General features: G+C 35.6%; 1 protein-coding gene across 5 annotated transcripts; it reads right to left on the reverse strand.

Moving 5' to 3' along the window:
* Positions 1-2,515: 2,515 nt before the first annotated feature.
* On the reverse strand, positions 2,516-4,661 carry LOC113285639 (GDSL esterase/lipase At1g31550-like). Of its 5 annotated transcripts, none has more exons than XM_026534447.1 (5): positions 4,617-4,661; positions 4,322-4,418; positions 3,553-4,194; positions 3,178-3,451; positions 2,516-2,918 (listed from the first exon to the last, which is right to left on the reverse strand). In XM_026534447.1, exons 3-5 carry the CDS (start codon positions 3,664-3,666, stop codon positions 2,545-2,547), a joined length of 762 nt encoding a protein of 253 aa, XP_026390232.1. In that variant the 5' UTR covers positions 3,667-4,194; positions 4,322-4,418; positions 4,617-4,661; the 3' UTR covers positions 2,516-2,544. The 5 variants fall into 5 exon arrangements, with proteins under 5 accessions (XP_026390232.1, XP_026390234.1, XP_026390233.1 ...); XM_026534449.1 differs by lacking the exon at positions 4,617-4,661 and having other exon boundaries at positions 3,553-3,704; positions 3,982-4,194; positions 4,322-4,505; XM_026534448.1 differs by lacking the exon at positions 4,617-4,661 and having other exon boundaries at positions 3,553-3,783; positions 3,982-4,194; positions 4,322-4,505.
* Positions 4,662-26,431: the final 21,770 nt, after the last annotated feature.

Genomic DNA, 26,431 nt, shown 5'->3' on the forward strand with positions numbered 1-26,431 from the left:
TGAAATTGGTATCTTTTTTTTTAATAAACAAAAGAAGACTGGTATCGTCAAAATCAAGCAAACAATTACTTTTACTTCTTTGATCTGATGAAAAGAGAATTCCATTTGAAAAATGCTCATTACATTGGACCCATTTTCAAATCAAAATCTGAGAAAAGAACAAGAAATTTAACAAACCAGATAATTAGGTACAATGAAATGTGGAAACCGATACATACCGGAAAATCTCATATAATCTCTCTAATGAACGGGTAGTCGCTAAATTTAGTCGCTCAGATTGGTTTGACCAACCAAATACCTATTGAATCGCTGGTCATTCTAGCTCGAAGTAGGTAGCTACCAAACCTACAACGTCGGTTGCTATATTCTTACCGGGAAAAGCATTTTACCGACTAAACTACTCTACGTGGTCGCTCAAATTAGTGGATATATATTAATACCGAGCCGCTAGTTTGATAGTCGCAAGTTTAGTAGCTTTATTCTTAAAGCGACTAAAATTATTGGTGCTTGCTAAGATTTTAGTTGCTTAAGCCATGTTTTCTTGTAGTGTTGATTTCTCTATCCCTCTTTTCTCGCCTTGAAAATCAACCAAACCTAAACTTCAGAACGTCATTCACAATCTTTTGTTTGCTCCGAACCCTAACTAAATCAACATCAGCAGACTCAGCTTTTTGTTTGCTCCAAACTCCAGGCTTTTTGTATGCCTGAACTTCTAAAAACAAGACATTAATCCTTCGCGGCTAACCTATCATATTTTCCTTCTTCGAACCCATTATTAACCTTCATCGACAGAACCTCTCTGAATCCAAGCAGTATCATCTTCATGGAACCTACATCCTTGCAGATGAGCTTCAACCACCAACATCAGCAACAAACTCAGAACTTCTTGGGTCTTTTCTATCATCACAACACCACAGCTCAAATTTCATGCAACACAATTTTTTTTTTAAAACTTGTGAACTTTCTCAAACCCTAACACAGCTTGACAAACTCCAATTTGTTAAACCATCACAACTCACACAACTTCTTCTCCTTTAATGAAAACAGTTCTCTAACACTTTCTCCTTCTCCTCTCCCTTCCTCTCACCTTGCTCTGATACTATATGTAGGATCGAGCAAGAGAGAGGAGAGCACAACGCGGAAGCGATAAAACAATTACATTGATAATCAGTTTGGTGTACATTCTCTCATGGCTTAACAGTCTACTTATAGTCTCACAAACTTGACAATCACTCAAAGTACTTTCCTAATAAAAACAAACTCTAAGTAAAGCACACTTCTAGAAACACAAAGAAATTCTAAATATAGTAAAACTCTAAAACAAGCAACCGACACAACTTGCTCTTCTAGTTAACTCGGACTTCCAAATATCGCACAGTGTGTCAACAGTTCCTGTTGATCCAACTTGACTGCATCAACTGCAGTAGTTGATCCATTCAGACTGGATCAACATCATATGTTGATCCACGAACCAAATCCATATCTTGGTTTAACTTCCAACATTCTCCAATTCCAGTTCTTACTAATTGCATTAATTTGAACTGTAAAACAATCACCAATTTTCTTTTTGAAGAATGATGTTAATTATATACTTATAATATCATCAAACTACACTACAAATATTGGTGTTGCATCAATATGCAATCAGTATGCAAATTAACCAAGAAAACTTCTGTGTGTTTTATGTGTGTCAACCAATGATTTAAATATCAGGGAAACATTACATGACATCTGCATGTAATCTTAAACTTTATAACGCGAAAGCCGGAGGTATCAACTTAAATAATATAAGGATGTCAGTGCCCTACAGTTCACATATCTCATACCAGTTTCTTCCATAACTCGGCTAAATCTAACCTTAAATTTCTTAACATAATACCATGTTAGGAGTATATAATATTAACCTAACTATGCTAGGATCGTTCCGGCTGAGGACAAAAAGGTTGAGCCCGGCCGTAGGCCGGGTGATACCTAGTAACCTTCTAAAATAAGGAGGTGCACTCAGCTTTGAGGTGGATGGATCTTTGAGGTGGATGGATTTATGCGTGGTTTCTAAAGAAGAATCTAAAACTACGGGAGATGAATGAGTGTGCTACTAATGCTACTTAGCTAGCTGCTTGGTCTAGCCAGAGCCCAGAATCCAGATAGTTAGCCAATCTTACATTAAAAATTTGGAGTGATCAGGCTACACCTTTGGGTAAAGGGCATTGCAGTCGGTACACCTCTTGAAGTACATCCAACTCTTTCAGAAGCTGCTCATTGTGCTTGTGGACTTGGCTGAACCGCTCCAGGCTTCCAGTATGGTTACTGTGATGGCCCTGAAAATGGTAAACATATGAAGAGCAACCTATGGCCACTATTACATACTACCTCCGTCTCTAAAAGATAGGCACAAAAACCTGCCTATCTTTTAGAGACGGAGGGAGTAATTAGTAATTATTAACACCATATTGTCCAAGAAAAAACAAAGTAATTAACACCACAAACTAATTCAGATATATGAAGAGTACTGCATTTGATTTCCCACAATAGTATATAAGATAATTACATGGATTGCGTTAGTTCCTCATCACGGGCTTCCCCTTTCTTGTCAGGGAATATAATGTAATAATACTTGGAGAAGTTATTATAAATCATGATCAGGATTGGCAATGGTACAAGTACGGATGAACAGATCAAAATGTATGTAGTGTTACTGATGATACGGGTGGCAGGGAAGAAGAACCGATAATGTTCTTGTATCAAAGCATTGGCTATAATTTTGTATGTGGCTTCAGTCAAATGAAAACCATCCCAGTTCACATGCTTTGATGGATCACCATAAACTCTTGCACCAACACTTCCACACTGAACAGATTTGTTGCAGTTGTATGGACCTTCACCTCCGCAACATGCTTTAAGAATCCCACTCTCAAATCCTGCACAAAAACCGAAATTTCTATCGACCACAATCACAAAGATGCACTTGAACTTATTTCTAGGTAAACAAGCACACCAGCAAACCGCCAATCTAATGGGAAGTAAAACGCTGGTCTTAATTGTCATCTCCGATCAACATTGTCAACTTCATCAGTTGGCACTTGTGGATCAACACAATCAAGAAACACGAGGCAATTATAAAATGGATGAACGCCTGTTAGTCTAAATTAAGATCGATGGAAGAGAAGGAAGATATACCGAATGATTTGGGAGATTGGTAAATCTTCATGATGACACTGTAGTAATCAGCATAAATAATGTTGGTGTGTGGGTGTATTACTCTCAAAATATCCAACTCTTTCTGAAGCAATTTGTTGTGGAACATGGAGAACTCGTTTAACCACTTGATACAACCAATCTCATCATAATCGGCTATTTCAGGGCTCCTGAATTTAGTTAAATACAGTGCTGCACACCCAATTGGTAAGTTTCCGGGGACCATGAATGTTACAGCACCTTCCTTTATCAAGACCTGTAGTCATTAATCCATTGCTAAGTATTCATAATTGGTACAGTAACACATTCATTGCCGCACAATAAGTTTGGGGGTCACATTTAAATACCTTTGATTACCTTTATGGCGAAGGAAATGGCTTTGATGATTTCGGGTACGAAAGTTTGAATCTCCCCTAGACTTCTTCCTTGGAAGAATGGATGATTATAATCGTTTGTACCGATTTCTCCCATCAGGATTAGAGACGTTTTCAGAAATTCTTGGCAATCATCTATAATGATGAATTAAACACGGTGTAATTATCAAGTCAACACAGAAATGACTGCAGGTGTTATACCAACGCCATGAGTCTGAACATATTTGCACAGCAAGCTAATCAATTCGCAAAATAAACTAGCAGCATAACAAAAAGAAAAATCGAAAATAATTGGTATCCATGGGTCAATTAGTCAACTTGGACTTCAATTCCCTGGAAAGGAAACTTGGATTTAGTCTTTGAAAATTTATATCAACTTCAAAGTAGAAAAGCAAAAAGAAAGCCAACGTACTTGAAGATGGAATGCAAAGAGAAGGTAAGAGTTCTCTGAACCATTTGAGTTGAATTTTAAGAGAGGCATTCTTAGGTACTGAAACCTTTCTTTCTTCGAAGAAAGAAGCATCCAAAGCTGTAGCTCCCCCTACAGAGAAATTCACTCCCTGTCTTAAATCCTTACCGCTACTTGCTAGATACCGCGGTAGTAATGGCAGTCCTACAGATTTGGCTGAACAGACAAAAGAGGGTTATTACACTTACGACAATGGTTTGCTAAAAGAAACTGTTGCCAAATTATCACTGAGGTCTTTTTGAAGATTCCATTTTTGGAAAACCACGATGGATCTGATACATACCAATGAAATCAATAACTAGGCGGCCATCAGAGAACCGACAGTAGCTTGATGAAAATAGGTCTCTCCGTAAGGTAATTTGCCGACATATTCATCTGGGCTGGAGAAGAGTACATTTCCGGTGTCAGCGAGGGAGTCCCCAAAACTGAAAATGGATTTGTAAAATCCTAATACAGGATTAGCAGTTGTAAATAGAAGAAGACAGGTTATTATCAGGAAAAGATACAGATATGGAAAACTATTTGAAGCCATAGTACGAGGAGGAGAACAGCACAAAAAAAAAAAAGGCTTCTGTTACCTTTCTTATGGGGAGGGGTGTGACAGCCGGGAGTGGAAAAAATAAGATTGTTACATGATACTTACCGATATTGCTCAAGGGTGTATACGATCTATAAAACGAGAAGCCTATTATAGGGCTAGGGTTCATAAGAGGAGAAAGTGTGGTTAACAAAGCCCCTTATCCAACTATTTTTATTAATGACTAGAGTGTTCTTGATTACAGAATATTTTTAGTTGCTCGTGATTCTAAGACAGTTAAAGGCATTACAACCACAAGAGGAGCTCCCCCTATTAAGCATTTGTTGTTTGCAGATGATTGTCTCATTTTCACTCAAACTAATTTAACCAGTGTGAATAATCTTCTCCAAATATTGCAGGATTTTAGTTACCAATCTGGTCAAGTCATTATTTTGACAAATTTTTTGTGTTTTATAGCAACAACATGGATCCATCTGTTTGCAACACTCTAAGTAATATACTAGCAGTTATTTCTATGAAGGAAAATGAGAAGTATCTTCTTATTGGTAAGTCTAAGGTCAAAACATTTGAAAAAAATCAATTTGCTTTTGAAAGAAGACTTAGAAATTGGCAGGGTATTAATATGCATCAGGCTGGAAGAACAACCATGGTAAAAGCAGTTCTAAATGATGTTCCTATGTATCAAATGAGCACCTTCAAGATGCCTAAGAAACTACTTAAAGAATTGGATGCAATTCAAAGAAAGTTATGGTGGGGGTATAAGTCCAACAGAGGTTTGAACTTAATTTTATGGCAGAATATGTGCATTTCTAAATATTTAGGAGGGCTTGCTTTCAGAGACCTGGAAAAACTTAATCATGCTCTTCTCACCAAATTATCATGGAGAATATATCAACAATCTGATCATTGCTGACTAAACTTCTTAAGGCTAAATACTTCAATAATGATGAATTTTTACATATCACAGATGAGAGGAGAAGTTCTTCTTGGACTTGGAAGGGAATTGAGTTGGGTCTTTCTATTCTTCAAGATAATTATTGTATGGAGGTTAACAATGGAAAAGGAACTAGTATATGGGTTGACAGATGGACTATTGGTTTAGATGTTAAAGTTGCACTTTTGCATCCCGCACATCTACAATTTGTCCTTGTCAGTGAGCTGATTATTCAAGAGACCAATAGATGGAATATTCTTCTTATTAGCACATTATTCATCCCTGAAATTGTTGAGAAAATCAAGAAGATGCAAGTTTCTTCACAAGAAGATGATATGATTAGATGGAAGCCCTCTAAAGACGGTAACTTCATTGTAAAGAGTGCTTATAAAAAACTTATGGAAGTAAAAGTTTAACAACAAGCAGCCTTGAATGTTGTCCCTAAAGAAATTTGGAAATCTCTTTGGAAGATGAAGCTCTCACATCGTGTCAAACTTTTTATATGGAAATGTTTGAAAGAAATAGTTCCCACAAGAATCAGATTATCTCAAGCTATGCAACATATTGAAACCCATTGTGAAATCTGTAAACAGGAGGATGAAACTCTCTTTCATTTACTAATCCGCTGCAACCATGCTAAGGCGGTCTGGACAACTCTCAATGTCAATATTGATCAAGTATTAGTAATTGTCAGTCTTTTAGAGAATGGATTATCTCATGGTTTCAGGGAGTCTTAAATGTTGGTGATGATGAAGTAGAAGAATGGAGGGAGATTTTAATGGTAGGCTGCTGGATAATTTGGAAAGAACGGTGTGACTGTGTTTTTCAGGATAAAATCTTAAATCCTTCTGCCACAGCTTCCAGAATTCAGTATCAGCTGCTCAGTTTTGCAGCTGTTGTACATGACATATTAGATAACATCACTTCTACAGATACTTCTGTCTCTTTACATGTTGAGCATGCACATGTTAATCTGCATAATAATCCTCATATAGATACTACAACATTTAGTTTTTACGTTGATGCATCTTTTGACCTGGAAACTAATGATTGTGGTACTGGTATTGTGTTATATAATACTGCAGGTGAATGTTTAGGGTTCAAAGGAACCTATGCAACTGGAATAGTAGATGCTGAGGCGGGAGAGTGCATGGAAATACTGGAAGGATTGATTTGGGCCAAAGTTATGGAGCTGGAGAAAATTCATGTATTGGCAGATGCTGAAGTAGTGGTTAATTCAATTAACAATAACACATCTCTTGTTCGATGGGAGAATAGGAAGCTATTAAAAGATGTAAAACTTTTGTTAGAGTCTTTTACTTCTGTTAAAGTTAGTTATGCCAGTAAAAATGCTAATCAATTAGAAGATCTAGTTTCTAAGAGAGTAATGAAGGATAAGTTATCCATTGAAGAGTTCGGTATAGATTCTGAGCATACTGAAACTCTGCTGTCAAACTTTGTGGATCCTGATTAGTTTCTTTTTAATAAAGTTCTCTTGTTATCTAAAAAAAGAGTGCTCTTGATTAATTATTATTAATGATAAAATTAACTAAACTAAATAGTGTTAGTAATTAGGTTAAACTAATTATTTGATTTGGAGTTAGTGTTTGAAAATCAAAAATTTATTTATTCATTTTTTAATTTAAGAGTGAGGAAGGAGAAGATGTGAGGAGAAATTTGAGAAAAACCTAGAAATTTAGGTTTTCTCTCATCAATTAACCTCAACCGTTGAAAATTCAACCTTCGCAAACCCTGACTTTACTTATTTATCCCACTCTTATGGTTCAGTTTAGGTTAGAGATTCAAACCATAAAAATGGTGCGGCTGTTCATAAGGGATTAGAAGATGCAGTTAAGGATTTAAATCCTTTAAATTTGGATCTAGTAGTGCACGAGAAAGAGAGTAAATGGAAAGAAAGATGAAATTGTTGGTTCCTATGCAACTGAAATTGGGGGCTTTTCAAACCTTAAATCAAAAGATTGGAATATTCTTTTTCCATACCTAATTCCAATTACCCCTCAACCCTCAATGAAGTTCATACCCCTTGCTGATTTAAACAAAAATATGGTGGTGGATTACTCTGCAGTTGATTACATGGCAGGAATTAAACATTGTGAAGAATATGTAGTGGGTTATTGTGTTGGAAAAAAGCTATCCTTCTCAGCAGTTAAAGTGGTTGTTACAAAACATTGGAAGTTCAAGAAGGGAGCAAGTATTAAATTACATAGTAATAGTGCTTTTGTATTTGAATTTAAAGATGATGAAGACCGTAAGAGGGTCTTAGAACTAGGTTCTTTCTACATATCTAAGAGTTTGTTCACTTTGAGGCCATGGTCCAACATGATCAAATCTTCGATATCAAGTATTAGGACGATAGCCATTTGGGTGATGATTTATGGAGTGCCTCTGCATATGTGGGATAATGAAGGTTTAAGATTAATCTCTAGCTGACGATTTCCCTCTTGAGAGAGAAAGATTAGTTTATGCTAGGATTTGTATTGAGGTAGATGTGAATTTTAAATATCCTGAAAGTATACCCTTAATGATAGATGGGGAAATTACTTAGGAGCTTCCAGTAGAATATCAATGGAAGCCTCCAAAGTGTGACTCGTGCATGGTTTTTGAACATTCTATCAGAAAAAGAACTTCTTAAGGAGGCACAATAGGTAAGGTTGTGATCCCTGCAACTAAGGCAACAGTTTTAGTGGAAGGCTTCGTTAGAGATGTTGAGCAATCATCAACAAAAATTGGGGATGGTTCATACAACAGTTTCTACTACATGTCAAAGCAGCAAGGGAGCAATACACAAGGCAGTGGAAGATTCAGCTCTTGCCATAAATGTAAACAAGAAATGTTATATGGTCAAGAAGTCTTCAACTGGTGACATGGGTACACATGAGTATTCTGCAAAGACCTCGTTCATGGCTATAAGTAGTGGAACTAAGGCTACCAACATGGACAGTAGGTCAACTTCTTTTTCATTCGGGTCTCAGGATACATAGAATATACATAATCATAGTGTTAGAGCACTGCTCGGTCGAACTCGCAAGTGTTGCTATCTCAATCTTGTTGTCAAGTTTAATTGCCAAAACTATAAGTCCTGATTTCTAGTCTACTTATAGGTAAGTCTCTGATTAGGATAAAAAATGTAGTTGCGCATTAGACTTCACGGCGTTCATCGACTGAAGATGAAAAACTACTAAGAGGAGCTTGTGAAACTTCATCAACAAAAGGTATGCGGAGACTTGGGCACATCTATCACTCAAAAGTCTATCTACTCTATATCCTATTTGAGACAAAAGTGGTATAGCTATATAGACTTCGATTATACACATTTGATATTTCGAGCGGAATTTAACTCGTTTACATGTTTCTCGAAATATGTGTTGGTAAGCTTTCGCTTTAACCAAGTTCATCTTATATTCTTGACGAAAGTCAAAATATGATCATGTGAAAATCGCCTGGTAACATCTTACATGATTTGTGTAAGACAGTCATTTGATATAGACTCAGAATGTTTCGTATTGATCATTCGATCACTTGAAAATTAATTTGAATCTAATGGTTTGTGTGAGACAAGTATTTTCGTCTTCTAAGAATGTTTCAATGATTGAAATGGGAGTTTAGAACAAATAACCATGATTGGATATAACACATTATGCGTACTTGTATGCTAACTATTGCAAGTTATTCCAAGTCCGGGAACCATAGTATGCATACTCTTGTGCGCACTGGTTGGTTTAATGAAAGTCTGGGAACTTAGTATGCATACCCGTATGCGTACTGGCGTAAGGTTCATGTCCGGAAATTCAACTGAGTTTGGAAGGTATGCGTACCCATTCGCATACTGGCGAACCCAAACTTAGTCCGGCCACTTAGGTATGCGTACCCGTTTGCACACTTGAGTAGGTTATGTTCTAAAATCGGTTTGTTCATGAACTAATACATTTATATATTAAGGAATGAAATATTTTGCAAACGGTGGCTATAATGTTCATGAATTGATTCGAGTGAATCAAAATCGATTTTTCTTCAACTATGTCTTGTATACTTCTATGAGACTATAAATAATTGAACAACTCTAGAACTAGTTTCATTTGAGTCATTTGAACTAGTTACGGTTAAGATGAATAAGGTTGATATAAAAGTGTTCATATGGCCAACTTCGGTTAACTATTATTGAGACAACAAGGTGTACATGTTTAGGTACGGTTACTCATATCTAAATGAAGTCACTTTTCATTTGTGCGTAACAAGCTAAGTTCGATCTAACGGTTGAAAGACATTAGCTTGAGTCTAATCAGTTTTTCATCTAATGGTGAATATTGAATGCTTTGTTACCAAGGTAACATTGATTGAAAACCCTGATTTGAAGACTATATAAGGGAGAACTCTAGCAACTAGGAAACCTAATCCCCACACCTCTTGTGTGATACTAGTTGCGACTAAAGTCGATTCTCCTTTAACCTTAGGTATTTCCAAAACCCTGTAGGTTAACGACTTGAAGACTTCATTGGGATTGTGAAGCCAGACCCAACTATTTCTTTGTAGTTGGATGTTCTGATATTTATGTTTTCTATGGTATTGATTACTATCTTATTTAAGATTTTCTCGAGATTTAATCTCCGATAGGCAAGATAAAAATTATTCACAAACATCTTCGTCTCATCGTTTATGATTCCACAATATCTTGTTTCGCTACCATACGTTTAAGATTATTGTGAGGTGATTGATATTACTAGGTTGTTCTTCTGGAATATAAGTTCGATGTATCAATTGGTTCCTGTTTACCTTGATTTATCAAAAGACGGAAAAAATCTCTTAGGTATTTATGTGGGAGACAGATTTATCTATGCAATAGACTTTTCTGTATGAGACAGATTGGTTTATCAAGTTTTCGACTTTGGGTCGTAGAAACTCTTAGTTGTGGGTGAGATCAGCTAAGGGAATCAAGTGCGTAGAGTCCTGCTGGGATTCAGAGGAATAAAGAACGCAACTGTACCTTGATCAGTGTGAGGTTGGTTAGGGCTCAACTACATTCCAATCCAAAGTTAACTTGGAGTAGGCTAGTGTCTGTAGCGGCTTAATATAGTGTGGTGTTCAAATCTGGACTAGTTCCCTGGGGTTTTCTGCATTTACGGTTTCCTCGTTAACAAATTTTCTGGTGTTTGTGTTATTTCTTTTCCGTATTATATTTGTTTCTATAATTGAAATAACACAGGTTGTGCGTAGTTCAATCAATTAGATTATCCAATCTTTGGTTGTTGATATAAATTTATTGACACTTAAACATTGGTCTTTGGTACCGTTCAAGTTGTTTCACATAATACTCAGGCTCGCGGATTCTATATGTTTGATTTGTTGATTACATTGTGAAACAGAGATACAACTCTTGGATATATTTCCATTGATTGAGTCTGACTGTCTAATTGATTCTCTTGGAATTATATTGGAGTTTGTCCATACAGATTGCTAAACGAAATATTGGGTGAGGTTGTTAGACCCTTGCCTTTTCAATTGGTATCAGAGAAGGAAAACACGTTTAAGACCTTATAAGTCTGTGTTTGTAGCGATCTGACTCTATGGACAAAAGTGGTATCTCAATAAATGCACCACCAGATCCAAGGATTTCAGAATTCTCTTCCATGACTGATTTAATAAAATCTGTAGAGGAAATTCTATCTAAGCCTCCACCAGGTTCAAAATCCCTAGAAGTGTTTTCAGGGATTGAAAAAAGGCTTGAGAGCTCATCTCTTGATGTTGAGTTATATCTCCAAAAAGAGCAAGAATCTCTTGACAGGCTAAATCTAGTGATGATGAATAATATTCATGTTGAGGTTGATATTAATTTACTAATCAGTGAGAGAAATGGTCCTCCTCCGCGTAATCTAATTAGTTGTGATAAACTAAACGAATTACAATAGGAGTTTAAATCTCAGTCATCTGAGTGTATCACCTCAAAGCCTGAATTGATTCGTTGCTCAATTCCTGATACTTCCTATCAAGATAGTAGTACTGTCTTATTTTATGAAGAATCTAGGACGTCTCTTTTTATCAAAAGAGTTTCCCTTCGCAGTACTAAAAACTATCTGCAGAAACTGTTTTTTATAAGTTGGAAAACAAGCAATCAAAAACACAAATCTTTTTGGGTTCTCTTGAAGTTCTTTGATAGACTTATAAAAATAGTCCCTTGGGTGTTTCTCAACACTACAAGATTTAAGAGTTATTGGAAAGAAACTCTTTCTTGGTGCCATAGTGAGCAAGACATTATTCACCTCAGCACAACTTGTTTGTGTTGTAAGTGCATCCTCACCAAGAAATGCGTATACGGTGAGGGAAGCACGACAAATGAGGCGCACAGATTATACTCGGTAAGGCTGTAGAATTCAATTGGACTTTTATAAAAAGGTATGTCTATAAACTTGAGCAAGTTTTATGTTTTTATTACTTGTTTGAGTATTTATAATGATCCATGTACCTTGATTATCGTTCATTTCTACCTAACTTGATCTGTGTTTAAGGTTTTTAAATGTTTAGGTTTGAAAACATTAGTTCGGGATGTTTGGACTTCATGGTACACATACCAAGTATGCATAACATCATTTAAAACCAAAATCCAGGGGTTTAAGTTCGCAAACCCCGTCTGCATACTGCTCTAGGATACGAAAATTCGTTTGCAAACCCGTATGATACTTGACGTCGATATTCGGTAAACTTGTTTTGGCCGTATCTTCTTCGTCCGAACTCGGAATGTCCTCATTATTTTTGCATTCTCTTCCTGTTTGAATTCTATTCAAAATGGAGGTGATAATTATTGAATTTGGATGAGCTAAGATTGGTATTTGTCCTGTCTCTTGTTTTTTAGTGTTTGCTCCATTTCGTTGCACTTGTTCCACTTCTCTTGGACTTGGGCACTTGGATTCATGGAGTAATATTATTCTAATCTCATTTGTATATTTTACAAGAATGTTGTTGGTGAATCACAAAGAAGTTCAATAATGGGCAGTAGTACGCATTACTATGGGATTCTTGAATGTTGACAATCATTTTATGTGAACTATGGTGCATGGTCGTTAATGACTTTGTATGTTATTCTTTGAAAATCTTTTTATACTTCTTTGGTAGCTATTCTGGGTATAAATTCAGGCGAAAAATATTGATTCTACTCTCTAAAGACAAATCATCTTATATGTGCATTACGAGTTTGTCTTGATGCCTAGGAAACTTCTTATGAGAATTTATTCTTGTTTTTGAGAAGGATTACTAGAGTTTGGAATATAAATTATTGTGATTACACATAGCTATATCCAACATTTTCATCTTCATGTTTTTAGATTTATTGGTTTAAATTCTAAAACTTTTTGGAGGATGATGTTTTGCAGTATTAATCTTTATGATTTTATATTGCAATTTGTTATGGGATATTAGTGTTTACGTCCGTGAACTATGTTTGTACCATACTTTGTCAAAAGTAAAGTCGTTCATGATCGGTATTCATGTATTGATTAAAGAATGAATGGACTTTTGACAAATACAAAAGTTAAGCCTATTATTGTCAAAAATTTGATGGAAGATAGGTTAAAATATTTTGTTTTCAAGGATTATGTCTACTAACTGTCGAAGATAAAATGAATCCTTGTGTATTCCGCAGTATTGATCATCCCTGATCCATATTTTATGTATTACTGTGAGGCTCCGTAATGTATCTTATGTTGAGCATTATACAACCAAGTTGATCTTTTAGCTTAGTTGGTGTTCCGTGAGATATGTTATGTCGAGCATATTGAACTAAATTAATCATCTTGTTTGGTTATTTAGTTATTGCTCCGTAAGTTTTCTTATGTCGAGAAAAACAAATAACAATTGAATTGATTACTTTTGTGATTAGTTTGGTTGTGTATTCCAATTAGATTAATTATGGGTTCTCTTGTAATTAATCTAGTTGAGTATTTTCGTGTCTCCATAAGTTCTCTTATGTTGAGCATAATCAATTGAATTGATCACCTCTTGTGTTTAATTTGATTGTGTATTCCGATTAAATTAATCATGGGTTTACTTGTGATTAATTTGGTTGAGTTCTTTGGATATAGAAAATCGTTCTCATGGTTTTTGGTTTCCAATAAAATCCTTCTTTTCTTTTGAAATTAAGGTCGCTCTTGTTGTTCTTTCGGGAATGACATCAAATGGGGGAGAGTTCTTTTGAACTTGTGCTTAATGGTCATATCTTGAGGGGTGTGCGGCTGTGGAATTTTAGAGGGGTTATCTTGTATCTTTAAACTCCTTGATGAATGCATTTAGTTTCGGCTTTATGATTGCATCTAAATTAGTTGGTATGTATTTTTTTTTCCTTTTGTCATGAAATGTCTCTCTCGGAAATTTCATTATCATACCGTTCGTGTACCTTTGCCAATTTTATTGACAAAAAGGGGGAGAATTAATATGTAGTTCATACCACAGATACATATGGTTTTCGGATCATTATGTAAGGGGGAGTGGTTTCCATGTGAGATGTAGAACTGACTAAGGGGGAGTGACACATATCACCATAGTATTATTGTTGAAGTTGTGATACAATTGGACTTTGACACTGTGTAATAATGCTATGACACTGTGTAATAATGCTATGACACTGTATAACAATGATCGAGACCGATGCTTTCTCATTGTTATAGCTACGGATCTTCAACAGCGGTGATGCTAAACTTACAACCTTTGGGATCATTGGATTACTTGGAAGTGACGAAGATTTCGAAGAATGTTGAAGATTAGACATGTGGAATAGGAGCTACTAAAGTTTCTTTATCTTTTTTTTATTCCATATGTATTGATAGTTTTGTCACTAAAATTGACAAAGGGGGAGATTGTTAGAGCATGGCTCGGTCGAACTCGCACGCGTTGCTATCTCAAGCATGTTTGTCAATGTTAGTGATCAAAACTATAAATCTTGATTTCTAGTCTATTATAGCTAAGTCTCGGACTAGGATAGAAAGTGTATTTGCGCTCAAGGACTTCATGGCGATTTAACATAAAAGTATAAGAACTATTTAAGGAACCGGTGGAACTTCTCGAAAAAAAGGTATGTGAATACTTGAACTTATCTATCACTCAAAAGTCTATCTAATATATCTCCCACTCTTTGAGACAAGAAGTCGTATGCTATATATATAGACTTTGATTATACACATTTGGTATTTCGAGCCGAGTATACCTCGCCTATCTATATCTCGAAATATGTGTTGGTAAGCTTTTCGCTTCGATCAGGTTTATCTTTACCATGTGATGGAAGTCATGATATATTTTAATCATCTTGAAAATTACTTTGACGAGAAATGGTGTAACAACTGTATAACGTCCTCTAAGAATGTTTCAATGATTGAAATGAGAGTTTAGATTACATAACCAACGGCGGACATAAGCATTGTTGTGGAAACACATTTATGTATAAGTCCTATTCCTTAAACCAAAGTTTGCGAAATTTGTTGATCAAGAGAACCGAAAGAATGGCGTGAGCCAAGTCCGCGAACTCAGTCTGCTAACTTCCGAAGTTCTCAAACCCGAGAATTTCTGCTGGAGTTGACGAACTACTTGCGTGAAGCTAAGTCCGCGAACCGGCGAAGTTCTCAAACCCGAGAATTTCTGTTGGAGTTTGTAAACTCTGCCCGGTAACTTAAGTCCGCGAACCTAGTCTGCGAACTTGAGAAGGTTATATATCTGAAGATGATTTCTGAACTTAAACTTAAAAATACCAAGGAATGCAGTTAGCAAACCGTGGATATAAAATTTCATGAACCGATTCAAGTGAATCAAATCATCTTTGCTTCAATTGTGTCTTGTGTAGTACATAAGATTTCCTTGCAATTGAAAAACTCTCTAACTAGTTCATTTGAAGTCATTTGAACTAGTTATGGTGAAGAAGAACATGGTTGATATGAAATGCTCGTATGGCTAACCAATTGGTTAACTATTGTTGAACCAACAAGTGCATACGTTTGGGTACGATTAACAAACCTAAAAGCGTGCATTGTCAAGTGTGTGTAACAAGCTAAGTTTTCGATCTAACGGTTGAGAAATATTATCTTGAATCTAAATCAGGGTTTCATCTAACGGTGAATATTAAATGCTTTGTTACTAAGCTAACATTGATTGCAAACCCTGATTTGAAAGACCATATAAAGGAGACATCTAGTATTGTGCAAAACTAATCCCCACACCTTACCTGTGATACTAGTTTGCGTGCTAGAGTCGATTCTCTTTTTAACTTTGGTTTTCTTCTTCTAAAACCAGGTTAACGACTTAAAGACTTCATTGGGATTGTGAAGCCAGACCGATACTAATTTTATCGTAGTTGCGTGATCTTATCTTGCATCTTCTATTGTACGAGTACAGTCAGATTGATTTGCTTGATATTGATATCTCCGATAGGCAAGATATAAAAAGTAATCACAAACATATTCATATCATTATTTTTGATTCCGCAACATCTTGTTTCGCTACCATACAATTAAGATTTTTGTGAGGTGATTGATAACTCTAGGATGTTCTTCGGGAATATAAGACCAGATTATCAATTGGTTCCTGTTCACCTTGATTATTATCAAAAGAAGGAACAAAACCTTTAAGGTTTATCTGTGGGAGACAGATTGATCCTTTGATAGACTTGTCTATGCGAGACGGATTTGTTTATTGTCAAAGCCTGCGATTTTGGGTCGTAGCAACTCTTAGTTGTGCGTAAGATCATCTTAGGGAATCAAGTGCGTTGTATCCTGTTGGGATCAGAGGCGTATGAGCATAACTGTACCTTGGATCAGTGGGATATTGATTGGGGTTCAACTACAGTCCATTCCGAAGTTAGCTTGGAGTAGGCTAGTGTCTGTAGCGGCTTAATACAGTGTGTGTTCAATCTGGACTAGGTCCGGGGTTTTTCTGCATTTGCGGTTTCCTCGTTAATAAAATTTCTGGTGTCTGTGTTATTTCAATTTCCGCATTATATTTTTTTATCTTTATAATTGAAATAATATAGGTTGTGCGTTAAATCATCAATTAGAGTAATCCAACCTTTGGTTGTTGATTGTCATTGATTGATCCTTGGATATTGATCTTTGGTACCATCCAAGTTACTCCTTGTGTTTGATTAAAGACTCGTTGATTTCTATTAGCATGAGTAAATCAAAACAAGAGAGATATATTAACTCCTTGATATATTTTAAGCTAGATTGATTCCGACTGTCTAGTTGATTCTCTAGCAAAGTATATTGGAGTTAGTCCATATAGATTTCTAAGCGAAATATTGCTGGTGTTGTTAGAGCCCCGCTTTTTCACCCTCCTCTTGAGAATAAAAGGTTGACTCCAGAAGTGATATCAAATCGTCTCCTTAATATAGAAGTCTCTCGGAGAGATGGCAAGATTGATGTTCATGGTGCTGAGTTTTTTCTCAAAGTTGTTGGGAAACTGATTGTGGCCAACATGATGCCGAGCACTATTAACAAAATGCTATGGACCATGTCTCTTGCTGAATAGGTCTGTTACATTGTTGAAGGGAGAGACATAGAATTCTGTGGATTTATTGCTAATCAGATGATAAGTGTGAAATAGACTTCGAGGAAAACTCCAGGCTTTCCTTGTCTCATTTCAAGGATTTGCAGTCATTTTGGCATCACTCCTTTTGGCTCCGATCTTGGAGGACCAAAATTCCTGACCATGTCAAGCATCGAAAAGATGAAGCAATCTTCAACTAGAGTCTCAACAAGTACTTCTACAACTGCAAACTCTAAACTTGTCCGTCTCCAGCATGAAGTTGGGTGCATGAGAGAGTAGTTGGAGTATGTTGAAGCAGAACATCCATATTTGATTGAAAATTTTGATGAAATTGTTATTTCTTATTATGAGATGATTGATTAATTTATGTATTTGCAATGTTGTTGCTTGGTTAGTCTGTTGAACTTCTTATGTTGAACCTAATTAACTGTTATCTTTTAATAGTTGTAATAACTTTAATGATATTTAGCCTTGATTGATTTTATCTTTCAATTAAATTGCTAAATATGTTAAATCCATAAGAAGTACAGATGAATATATGTGACAAAGGTTAAGTCTATTGTATGTCTTTATGCAAATATTGATGAAAGATAGAACGAATTTTTGACAACAAAGATTAAGTCTATTATATGTCTTTATGCAAATATTGATGAAAAATAGAATGAATATTTGAATATTCCGGAGTATTGATATTTCCCTGATCCACATCTATGTGAAAGTACAGTGCGGCTCCGTAAGTTCTCTTATGTTGAGCATTTCCGATTAAATTAATCATGAGTTCTCTTGTGGTTAATTTAATTGAGTTTTCTGGATACAAATTCATGTCTCATGGAATTTGTTAATATCCAAAGAAATCCTTCTTTTCTTGTAAACGTAAGGTCACTCTTGTTGTTCTTTCAGGAACGAAATTTTATGGGGGAGTTCTTTTTGAACTTATGCTTAATTTCCAAATCTTTGTGGAGAGTGCGGCTGTGGAATATTGTAGGAGTTTTCTTGTAGCTTTATAAAGTCCTTGATGAATCCACTAAGTTTCGACTATGTGAAATCATCGAAACAAATTCGATATGTTCTCTTTTAGTCATGAAGTATATCTAAAAAATTCATTATGATCCCACTAGTTTTCGTACCTTTGCCAATTTATATTGAAAAAAAGGGGGAGAATTAATGTATAGTTCACACTATAAATACATATGGTTTACGGATCATTATGTAAGGGGGAGTGGTTTTCATGTGAGATGACGTATTGACTAAGGGGGAGTGATACATATCACCATATTATTGCTGTCAAAGTTGTAACACAATTGGACTTTGATGTTTTGTAATAATACTATGACACTGTATAACAATGATTTAGAGCTACTGTTTACTCATTGTTATAGCTACGGATCTTCAACAACTATGATGCTCATTCGGAATCACTGGAGTACTTGGAAGTGACGAATATTGAAATCTTCTCCTTCAATCGAATTTAAAGCTCTTACCAATCTTGTTTAGTCGTAACAGGGTGGAATCAATACAAAACACGCAACAAATCCGACCAAATCACAATGCAGAATCCGACCAAATCATGTTGAAAAATCCCGTGAACATCAAACTCCCCTGTCTTGCTCTGAATGGATTATCTAGCTAATTTTAGATGATTCCAAAGTCCATACTATCCCTGTCTATCTGAATTGATCCGATCCAACAAAAATCAGCTATTGAATCTCATGAAATCACGTCCAAAAGGTGACCCCTAATTCTGCCAGTCGCCTGCAAAAATTTCCCCCCAAAATTGATTTTTGAAATTAATAAGAAAGTGCCTCTTAACCGTATCCGTAGGTGTCGAAAAACCAGTGGGGTGTAAATAGTAAAGAAGGTACCCCTTAGTAATTGAGGTTCTCCTTAACCAACAGTGAGAGTCCGAATAACACTTGTCCTCTGGGTGGAACATTTTTTTTCGAGCCGATTCTCCACAAGATTTTATTCTTCCAAAAACATCTAAAACAAGCTTATTAGAGAAATAATAAGTCATAGCTATTGTAATTATGGGCGAAAAAGTTTTCTTTCGTTTTTTTTAAGTGAAAAAATTTGAAAGTAATTATGGGTGAATAAGCATTGCACTTTCGTGCTTATCAAATTCCCCCACACTTATATTTTGCTAGTCCTCGAGCAAAACATAAGAAGACCCGTTACACAGCTGGTCATATAGTTTATTTTTTATTTTTATTTTTAAAATTAAATAATAGAGCTTTTATTTTATTTTTTTCCGACCCCCTCAACAGCTGGTCATAACATGCAAGAAAAACGAAAAAGACTCACTACACAGCTGGTCATAACTCTAACAATCATTAATTTTTTTAATTTTTTTTCTAGTCCTCGAGCAAAACAGAAGAAGACCCGCTACATAGCTGGTCATGTAATAAGAGACAGAAAGACCCGCTACACAGATGGTCATATAATTTATTTATTTCTATTTGTTTTTATTTTTAAAATTAAATTACAGAGCTTTTTTTTAGATCTTCTCAACAACAGGTCATAATATACCTACAAGCCTACAATAGACTCGCTCAACAGCTGATCATAATTTACAAGGAAATTCCTGAAAAAGTAAAGTAAAAAGTTAACCGTTCCCCAACACTTACATTGTCCTCGATGTAATTGAGTCATCCAACGCAAAAATTAAGATGGGAAATGCAAAAAGTAAAAGAAAATATTAAAATAAAATAAAATAAATATACCTACTGGAATGTACAAAAAGGATCCCCATAAATGAACAACCTGAAACCTTGGGGATCAACCCAAAATACAATATTTACAAACTACAACTTCACAATTAAGTTATGAAAATTTGTGGACACTGAAACTGTCAGAAATAGAGGATTACCTCCAAACCTAGTTTTTACTACACAAGGAAGTGTGTAAAGAACATAATATGGGGATACTATTGGGACTGAGAAATTGTCAATTGGCTCATGCATGGTATCATAAACAGGGACGTCCTCTGGGTATTTGGACGTAAAGTAATCCAACAAAATTTTAGAAGCACATAATTCTAACCCTAAATTAGGTAACTTTCGGAAGTCTAGGGGTCTAAAAACAACCTCTAATTCGGGTGAAAGATCTTGTGAGATATATTCTTTTAAGAAATTAGACAAATCATCCACAGGGTTATCTATATATTCTGTCGGAACCAGGGAGTCGCTACATACCTGATCATCATCATCATATAATATTTGGCATTCCAGAATTCTCACTCTTTGTTTCAAACTAGGCAGAATACTTCTCATATATCAGTAAAGGCGATTCTTCACTTACCACATGTGGAGAAAGAACATCCCTATGTCGTGACGCAATCATATACTCCCCAAGTGTCATTTCAGGTGACGACTTATGAGATTGTTTACTTCTACTCATATATTTTCCAAGCATCATCTCAGGTGACGTCGTCTCTGAAGAAGTCATCATCCTCAAAAAATCCCTAAAAAGAAACACAAACAAAAACACATAAAAAGGAAAAACAAAATCTAAAATGTAAAATGAAATGAAAATATTGTACAAAATAAAAATAAACCTAAAAGATAATCTAAAAACAAGTCTGTGTCGGCGGCGCCAAACATTGAGAATATTTTTAATTATTTTTGTAGTAAGATTGCTCTTGCCTTGAATATCTTCTGGTGATTTGGCATTCCTCTGACAATGGGGTTCCATGATCGTGCGGACATTGAAACCTCTTGACTTTGTGGTACATACGGACACTCATGCAAGATTGTTGAAGAACGTCCAAGATATCCTTGGTTATATTTGGACATCATTTCAGCAATGAATGTCTCAGCAAGTTGCTCGATTCGGAGAGGCACTAGATTCAACCACTTAGTGAAATATCATTGTGGTGAAGCTACCCATTCATAACATTTTGTAACGGCAAAGTTACTAGCAGGATTGAGTCCCCATGCTAGTAGAGCATGTGGGAGAATAGATGACATAGACAGAAGAGGAGTGAGACTTTCCTGATCGTGAAACCTCTCAATGAACGTTAGTGCATCTTCTCCAGGTTCTTGTTTTAGTTTTATCAGGGTTTGAAACTCTTCCAGGTGACTCAATGGAATGTTCACCAGATCGAAATCTCCCTCGTCAGGGAGATGGGCAGTTAGAGATGGGCATGTGAAAAAGCGGGGGTCTAACAACACCACCCAATATTTCGCTTAGCAATTTGTATGGACAAACTTGAATATACTTTTAAGAGAATCAACAAGACTCAATCAATTAAAAGTATATCAACGAGTTTATATCTCTCTCTTGATTTGATTTACTCAAGCAGGAACTGCGAGTTCTAATCAAATGCAAGGAATAACTTGGATGGTACCAAAGACCAATATCCAAGGATCAATCAATGAAAATCAACAACCAAAGGTTGCATTACTCTAATTGATGATGTAACGCACAACCTGTATTATTTCAATTATAAAGATAAAACAATATAATGCGGAAATTGAAATAACACAGATACCAAAAATTTTGTTAACGAGGAATCCGTAAATGCAAAAAAAAAATACCCACGACCTAGTCCAGATTAAACACACACTGTATTAAGCCGCTACAGACACTAGCCTACTCCAAGCTAACTTCAGACTGGATTGTAGTTGAACCCCAATCAGTCTCCCACTGATCCAAGGTACAATTGTACTCCCTACGCCTCTGATCCCAGAAGGATACTGTGCACTTGATTCCCTTAGAGGATCTCACCCACAACTAAGAGTTTCTACGAACCAAAATCTCCGGCTTTAACAATAAACAAATTTGTCTCCCACAGACAAGTATATCAAAGGATCAATCTATCTCCCACAGATAAACCCTAAAGGTTTTTGTTCCGTCTTTTGATAATAATCAAGGTGAACAAGAACCAATTGATAATCCGGTCTTATATTCCCGAAGAACATCCTAGATAAATCAATCACCTCACAACAATCTTAATCGTATGGTAGCGAAACAAGATGTTGCGGAATCACAAAAAATGAGACGAAGATGTTTGTGATTAATTTTTATATCTTGCCTATCGGAGATATCAATCTCAAGCCAATCAATCTGATTGTACTCGTACGATAGAATATGCAAGATCAGATCACACAACTACGATAAAAGTAGTATCGGTCTGGCTTCACAATCTCAATGAAGTCTTTAAGTCGTTAACCTGGTTTTAGAAGAAGAAAACCAAAGGTTAAAGGAGAAACGACTCTAGCACGCAAACTAGTATCACACGTAATGTGTGGAGATTAATTTTGCACAATACTAGATGTCTCCTTTATATAGTTTTTCAAATCAGGGTTTTGCCTTGGTAACAAAGCAATCAATATCCACCGTTAGATGAAAACCTGATTTAGATTCAAGATAATATTTCTCAACCGTTAGATCAAAAACTTAGCGTGTTATACACACTTGAGAATGCACGTTTCTAGGTTTGTTAACCGTACCCCAACGTATGCACTTGTTGGTTCAACAATAGTTAATCAATTGGTTATCCATATGAGCATTTCATATCAACCATGTTCTTCTTCACCATAACTAGTTCAAGTGACTTCAAATGAACTAGTTAGAGAGTTGTTCAATTGCAAGGAAATCTCATGTACTACACAAGACACAATTGAAGCAAAGATGATTTGATTCACTTGAATCGGTTCATGAACTTTTATAGCCACGGTTTGCAAACTGCATTCCTTAGTCTTTTTAAGTTTAAGTTCAGAAATCATCTTTAGATATATAACCTTCTTAAGTTCGCACACTAGGTTCGCGGACTTAAGCAACCGGGCAGAGTTTACAAACTCCAGCAGAAAATCTCGACAAAACACCTTCCGCCGGTACACGGACTGGGTTCGCGGACTGGTACTCACGCAACTAGTTTGTCAACTCCAGCAGAATTTCTCGGCATGAGAAGTTCGGCAGTTCGCGGACTTGGCAACAAGCCATTCTTACGGTTTCTCTTAATCAACAAAGTTCGCAAACTTTGGTTCAAGGAATAGGACTTATGCACATATGTGTTTCCACAACAATACTTATGTCCATCATTGGTTATGTAATCTAAATTCTCATTCCAATCATTGAAACATTCTTAGAGGACGTTATATAGTTGTTATACCATTTCTCGTCAAATAAATTTTCAAGATGATCGAAACTTACTAGGTAAAGATAAACTTGATCGAAGCGAAAATCTTACCAACACATATTTCGAGATATAGATAGGCGAGGTATACTCGGCTCGAAATACCAAATGTGTATAATCCAAGTCTATATATATAGCATACGACTTCTTATCTCAAAGAGTAGGAGATAGAGTAGATAGACTTTTGAGTGACAGATAAGTTCAAGCCTTCACATACCTTTTTGACGAGAAGTTCCACCGGTTCCTTGAGTAGTTCTTCTACTTGTATGATGAATCGCCATGAAGTCCTTGAGCTCAACTACACTTTCTATCCTAGTCCGAGACTTATCTATAGTAGACTAGAAATCAAGACTTATAGTTTTGATCACTAACATTGACAAACATGCTTTAGATAGCAATGCATGCGAGTTCGACCGAGAAATGCTCTAACAATCTCCCCCTTTGTCAATTTTAGTGACAAAACTATCAATACATATGGAATACAAAAAAGATAAAGAAACTTTTGTAGCTCCTATTCCACATGTCTAATCTTCAACATTCATCGAAATCTTCGTCACTTCCAAGTACTCCAATGAACCCAAAGGTTGTAAGTTTAGCATCACCGTTGTTGAAGATCCGTAGCTATAACAATGAGAAAGCATCAGTCTCGGTCATTGTTATACAATGTCATAGTATTAATACACATCGTCAAAGTTCAATTGTATCACAACTTCAACAATAATACTATGGTGGTATGTATCACTCCCCCTTAGTCAATACTCCATCTCACATGGATACCACTCCCCTTTACACAATGATCCGAAAACCATATGTATTTGTAGTATGAACTGTAACACCCCAAATTTCGGGCCTGGATTCCAACCCAAAACCCGAAATGTTACATTTAATATCAATCCCGGACTTTGCACTATTGGCCCAAGCCCAAACACCCATGTAATTGTCTAGTCTTTATTTATGTTAAATTTTGAAATTATGTCACAGCGGATATATAAAAATTCTTTTAGGAACATCTAACCGTTACTTTGAAGTGATTTTTAATTCATATGAACCCTAAAGAACTATAGTTTACCAGAAAAATTTCTTTCACCGTTAAGTATTCCATATTCAATCCAAAAAAGTCACATGTTTAAAGAAGAATTATAAAACAGAAACAAACATCAGTTCACTCCAAGAATTTTACTGAAGTCAATTCAAACCCAAAAATTATTATGATTATACATTCTGAATCCTAACTGAGTATAGTTCCATTCATAAGTTATTTATAATTTTTAGTTTATCTTAAAGATATTTTGACCACAGTCAAACGCGTAGTTGACCATAACTGCAGAAAAGAAAAACAGAGATAGTCCATTTTATAAAAATCGTATAAAATCACTCACAACTCTAAATCAGGTTTAGTTTACCGTTTTAAAAAGTAAAAATAAATATATTCAAGTTTACAGAAGACACCAAAGCCTAAAACATGCCATAGAATAGTTTGAAAAAAAAGGAAAATTTCAATATAGTTGAATATGTCAGAAAACGTCTGAATTTCTTCAGTGAGAAACAGTTGTTTTAAAAAAACTTCTGGAACTCATAAGATTCTAATATTTTAACCACTTCATTAACAGTAAGTTTTACGTATACTGTAAAATATTTAGGAATAAATATATTATAGAATAATTATCATTAATAGTCAAACTGACATGACTCAGAAATTTTCATTGTTCAATCAAATAGAATTTTCTAAACAAAGCATTGTTTCATTGGTTATACCTTAACCCAATAATTTATAAAGTATTAATAATCAATAAATACTCAGTAAAAATCATCTAAAATACTTTGGATGATATTTTATTACAATTTTCACAATCATAAATCCTATGACAGCTAGTAAGATCTCTATACTTTTCCGCCATTAGCTCCTTGTAGTGCCATAAAATCTGAAATTTTTTGTCATGAAACGATTTGAGTTGTGACACTCAGTAGGAAGAGAAGCAACAAAACATTTTATGAAACATTTTTCGATTCGTTTTAAAAACAACTAGCATGATTAACATCATCACAAACTCATGGAAACACCACATCCATAAAAACAATCAAATCAATCAATCTGCTTGCCCCAGGGAGCCAATATCAACAAAAAAAAGTCAAATCAATCAACTGTTCGCCTCAGAGAGCCAATATCAACAAAAAAAGTTAAATCAATCAACTGCTCGCCCCAGGGAGCCCCACGTGGGTTTAGAGATTACTGTCCAAGGATAACTCATATCCCATCAAAAAAAACCTTTAGGGATTATTACCCATAGACCGCAGCCCAAAAACAAAATCATAGACACGCTAACATCAATAGTATCATCAACCATGACTTGGAAAAATCATTATATCTCAACAAGACAATGAAAAATATGCATTTAATTAACAAAAAGAGTTTTGGTTTGTGTTGCCCCTACCTCAAATGCTAGCAAATAATCCTAAATAAAAACAGATCCAAATCACCGATACAAAGAGACCCAGCTCCGCAAATCCACCACTAACGTTTTTCTCTTCTCACGATGTATCTAAGATGTATATGACAAAGTGTTCCTATGCAGAGCACCGCCGCAAGTTCTACAGGAGGCAAAGCTTTCTATATTTTTTTTCTATGATATTTTATCTGACTGCAGGATGGGAAAAAAATGGATGTCTACCAAAAGCGATGTCTTTATACGAAAATTTTGTCGACCCTAGCCAAACAATCCGCACGCTGTTATGGATATTCTGTTTGTAACTCGATCCGAAGTAAATGTGCTTAGACCACCGATCTAATTAAGCTCCAATAGCAGTCGGACACGCAACAAGGTGACCAGTGCTAACCAATTATATTAAGACATGTAGTAAGATGAAAAGCCAAAACAAAAATAATAAAAATTGTATATCCATGGACACGTTCCTAGTCAGTTACTGCCCTTTCACTAAGAAGTCCCTAATGTAACGAACAACACAGAATTAAGAAGTGGCAACATGATCAATTAATTAAGCTAACTCCAGTAACCAGGACCACTGGCTCCCGATCATTCTACGAAGCATATTAACATATATCTTTAGTCATCACAAATTAATAAGGCTAATGTTCTCTGACTCTACCTAAGCCAATACTAACATGTGCCCAATACATTACTATTAACCTAAAGACTAAGGCATAATAAAATAATATTAGAATTTAAGAAAAAACATGATAATTAAGTATGCCATATAACTCAGAGGGAGGGTCATTTCCCTAAATTAATAA

The sequence above is a fragment of the Papaver somniferum genome, chromosome 6 (genome assembly GCF_003573695.1).
Source record: "Papaver somniferum cultivar HN1 chromosome 6, ASM357369v1, whole genome shotgun sequence".
Taxonomy (NCBI): Eukaryota; Viridiplantae; Streptophyta; class Magnoliopsida; order Ranunculales; family Papaveraceae; genus Papaver; species Papaver somniferum.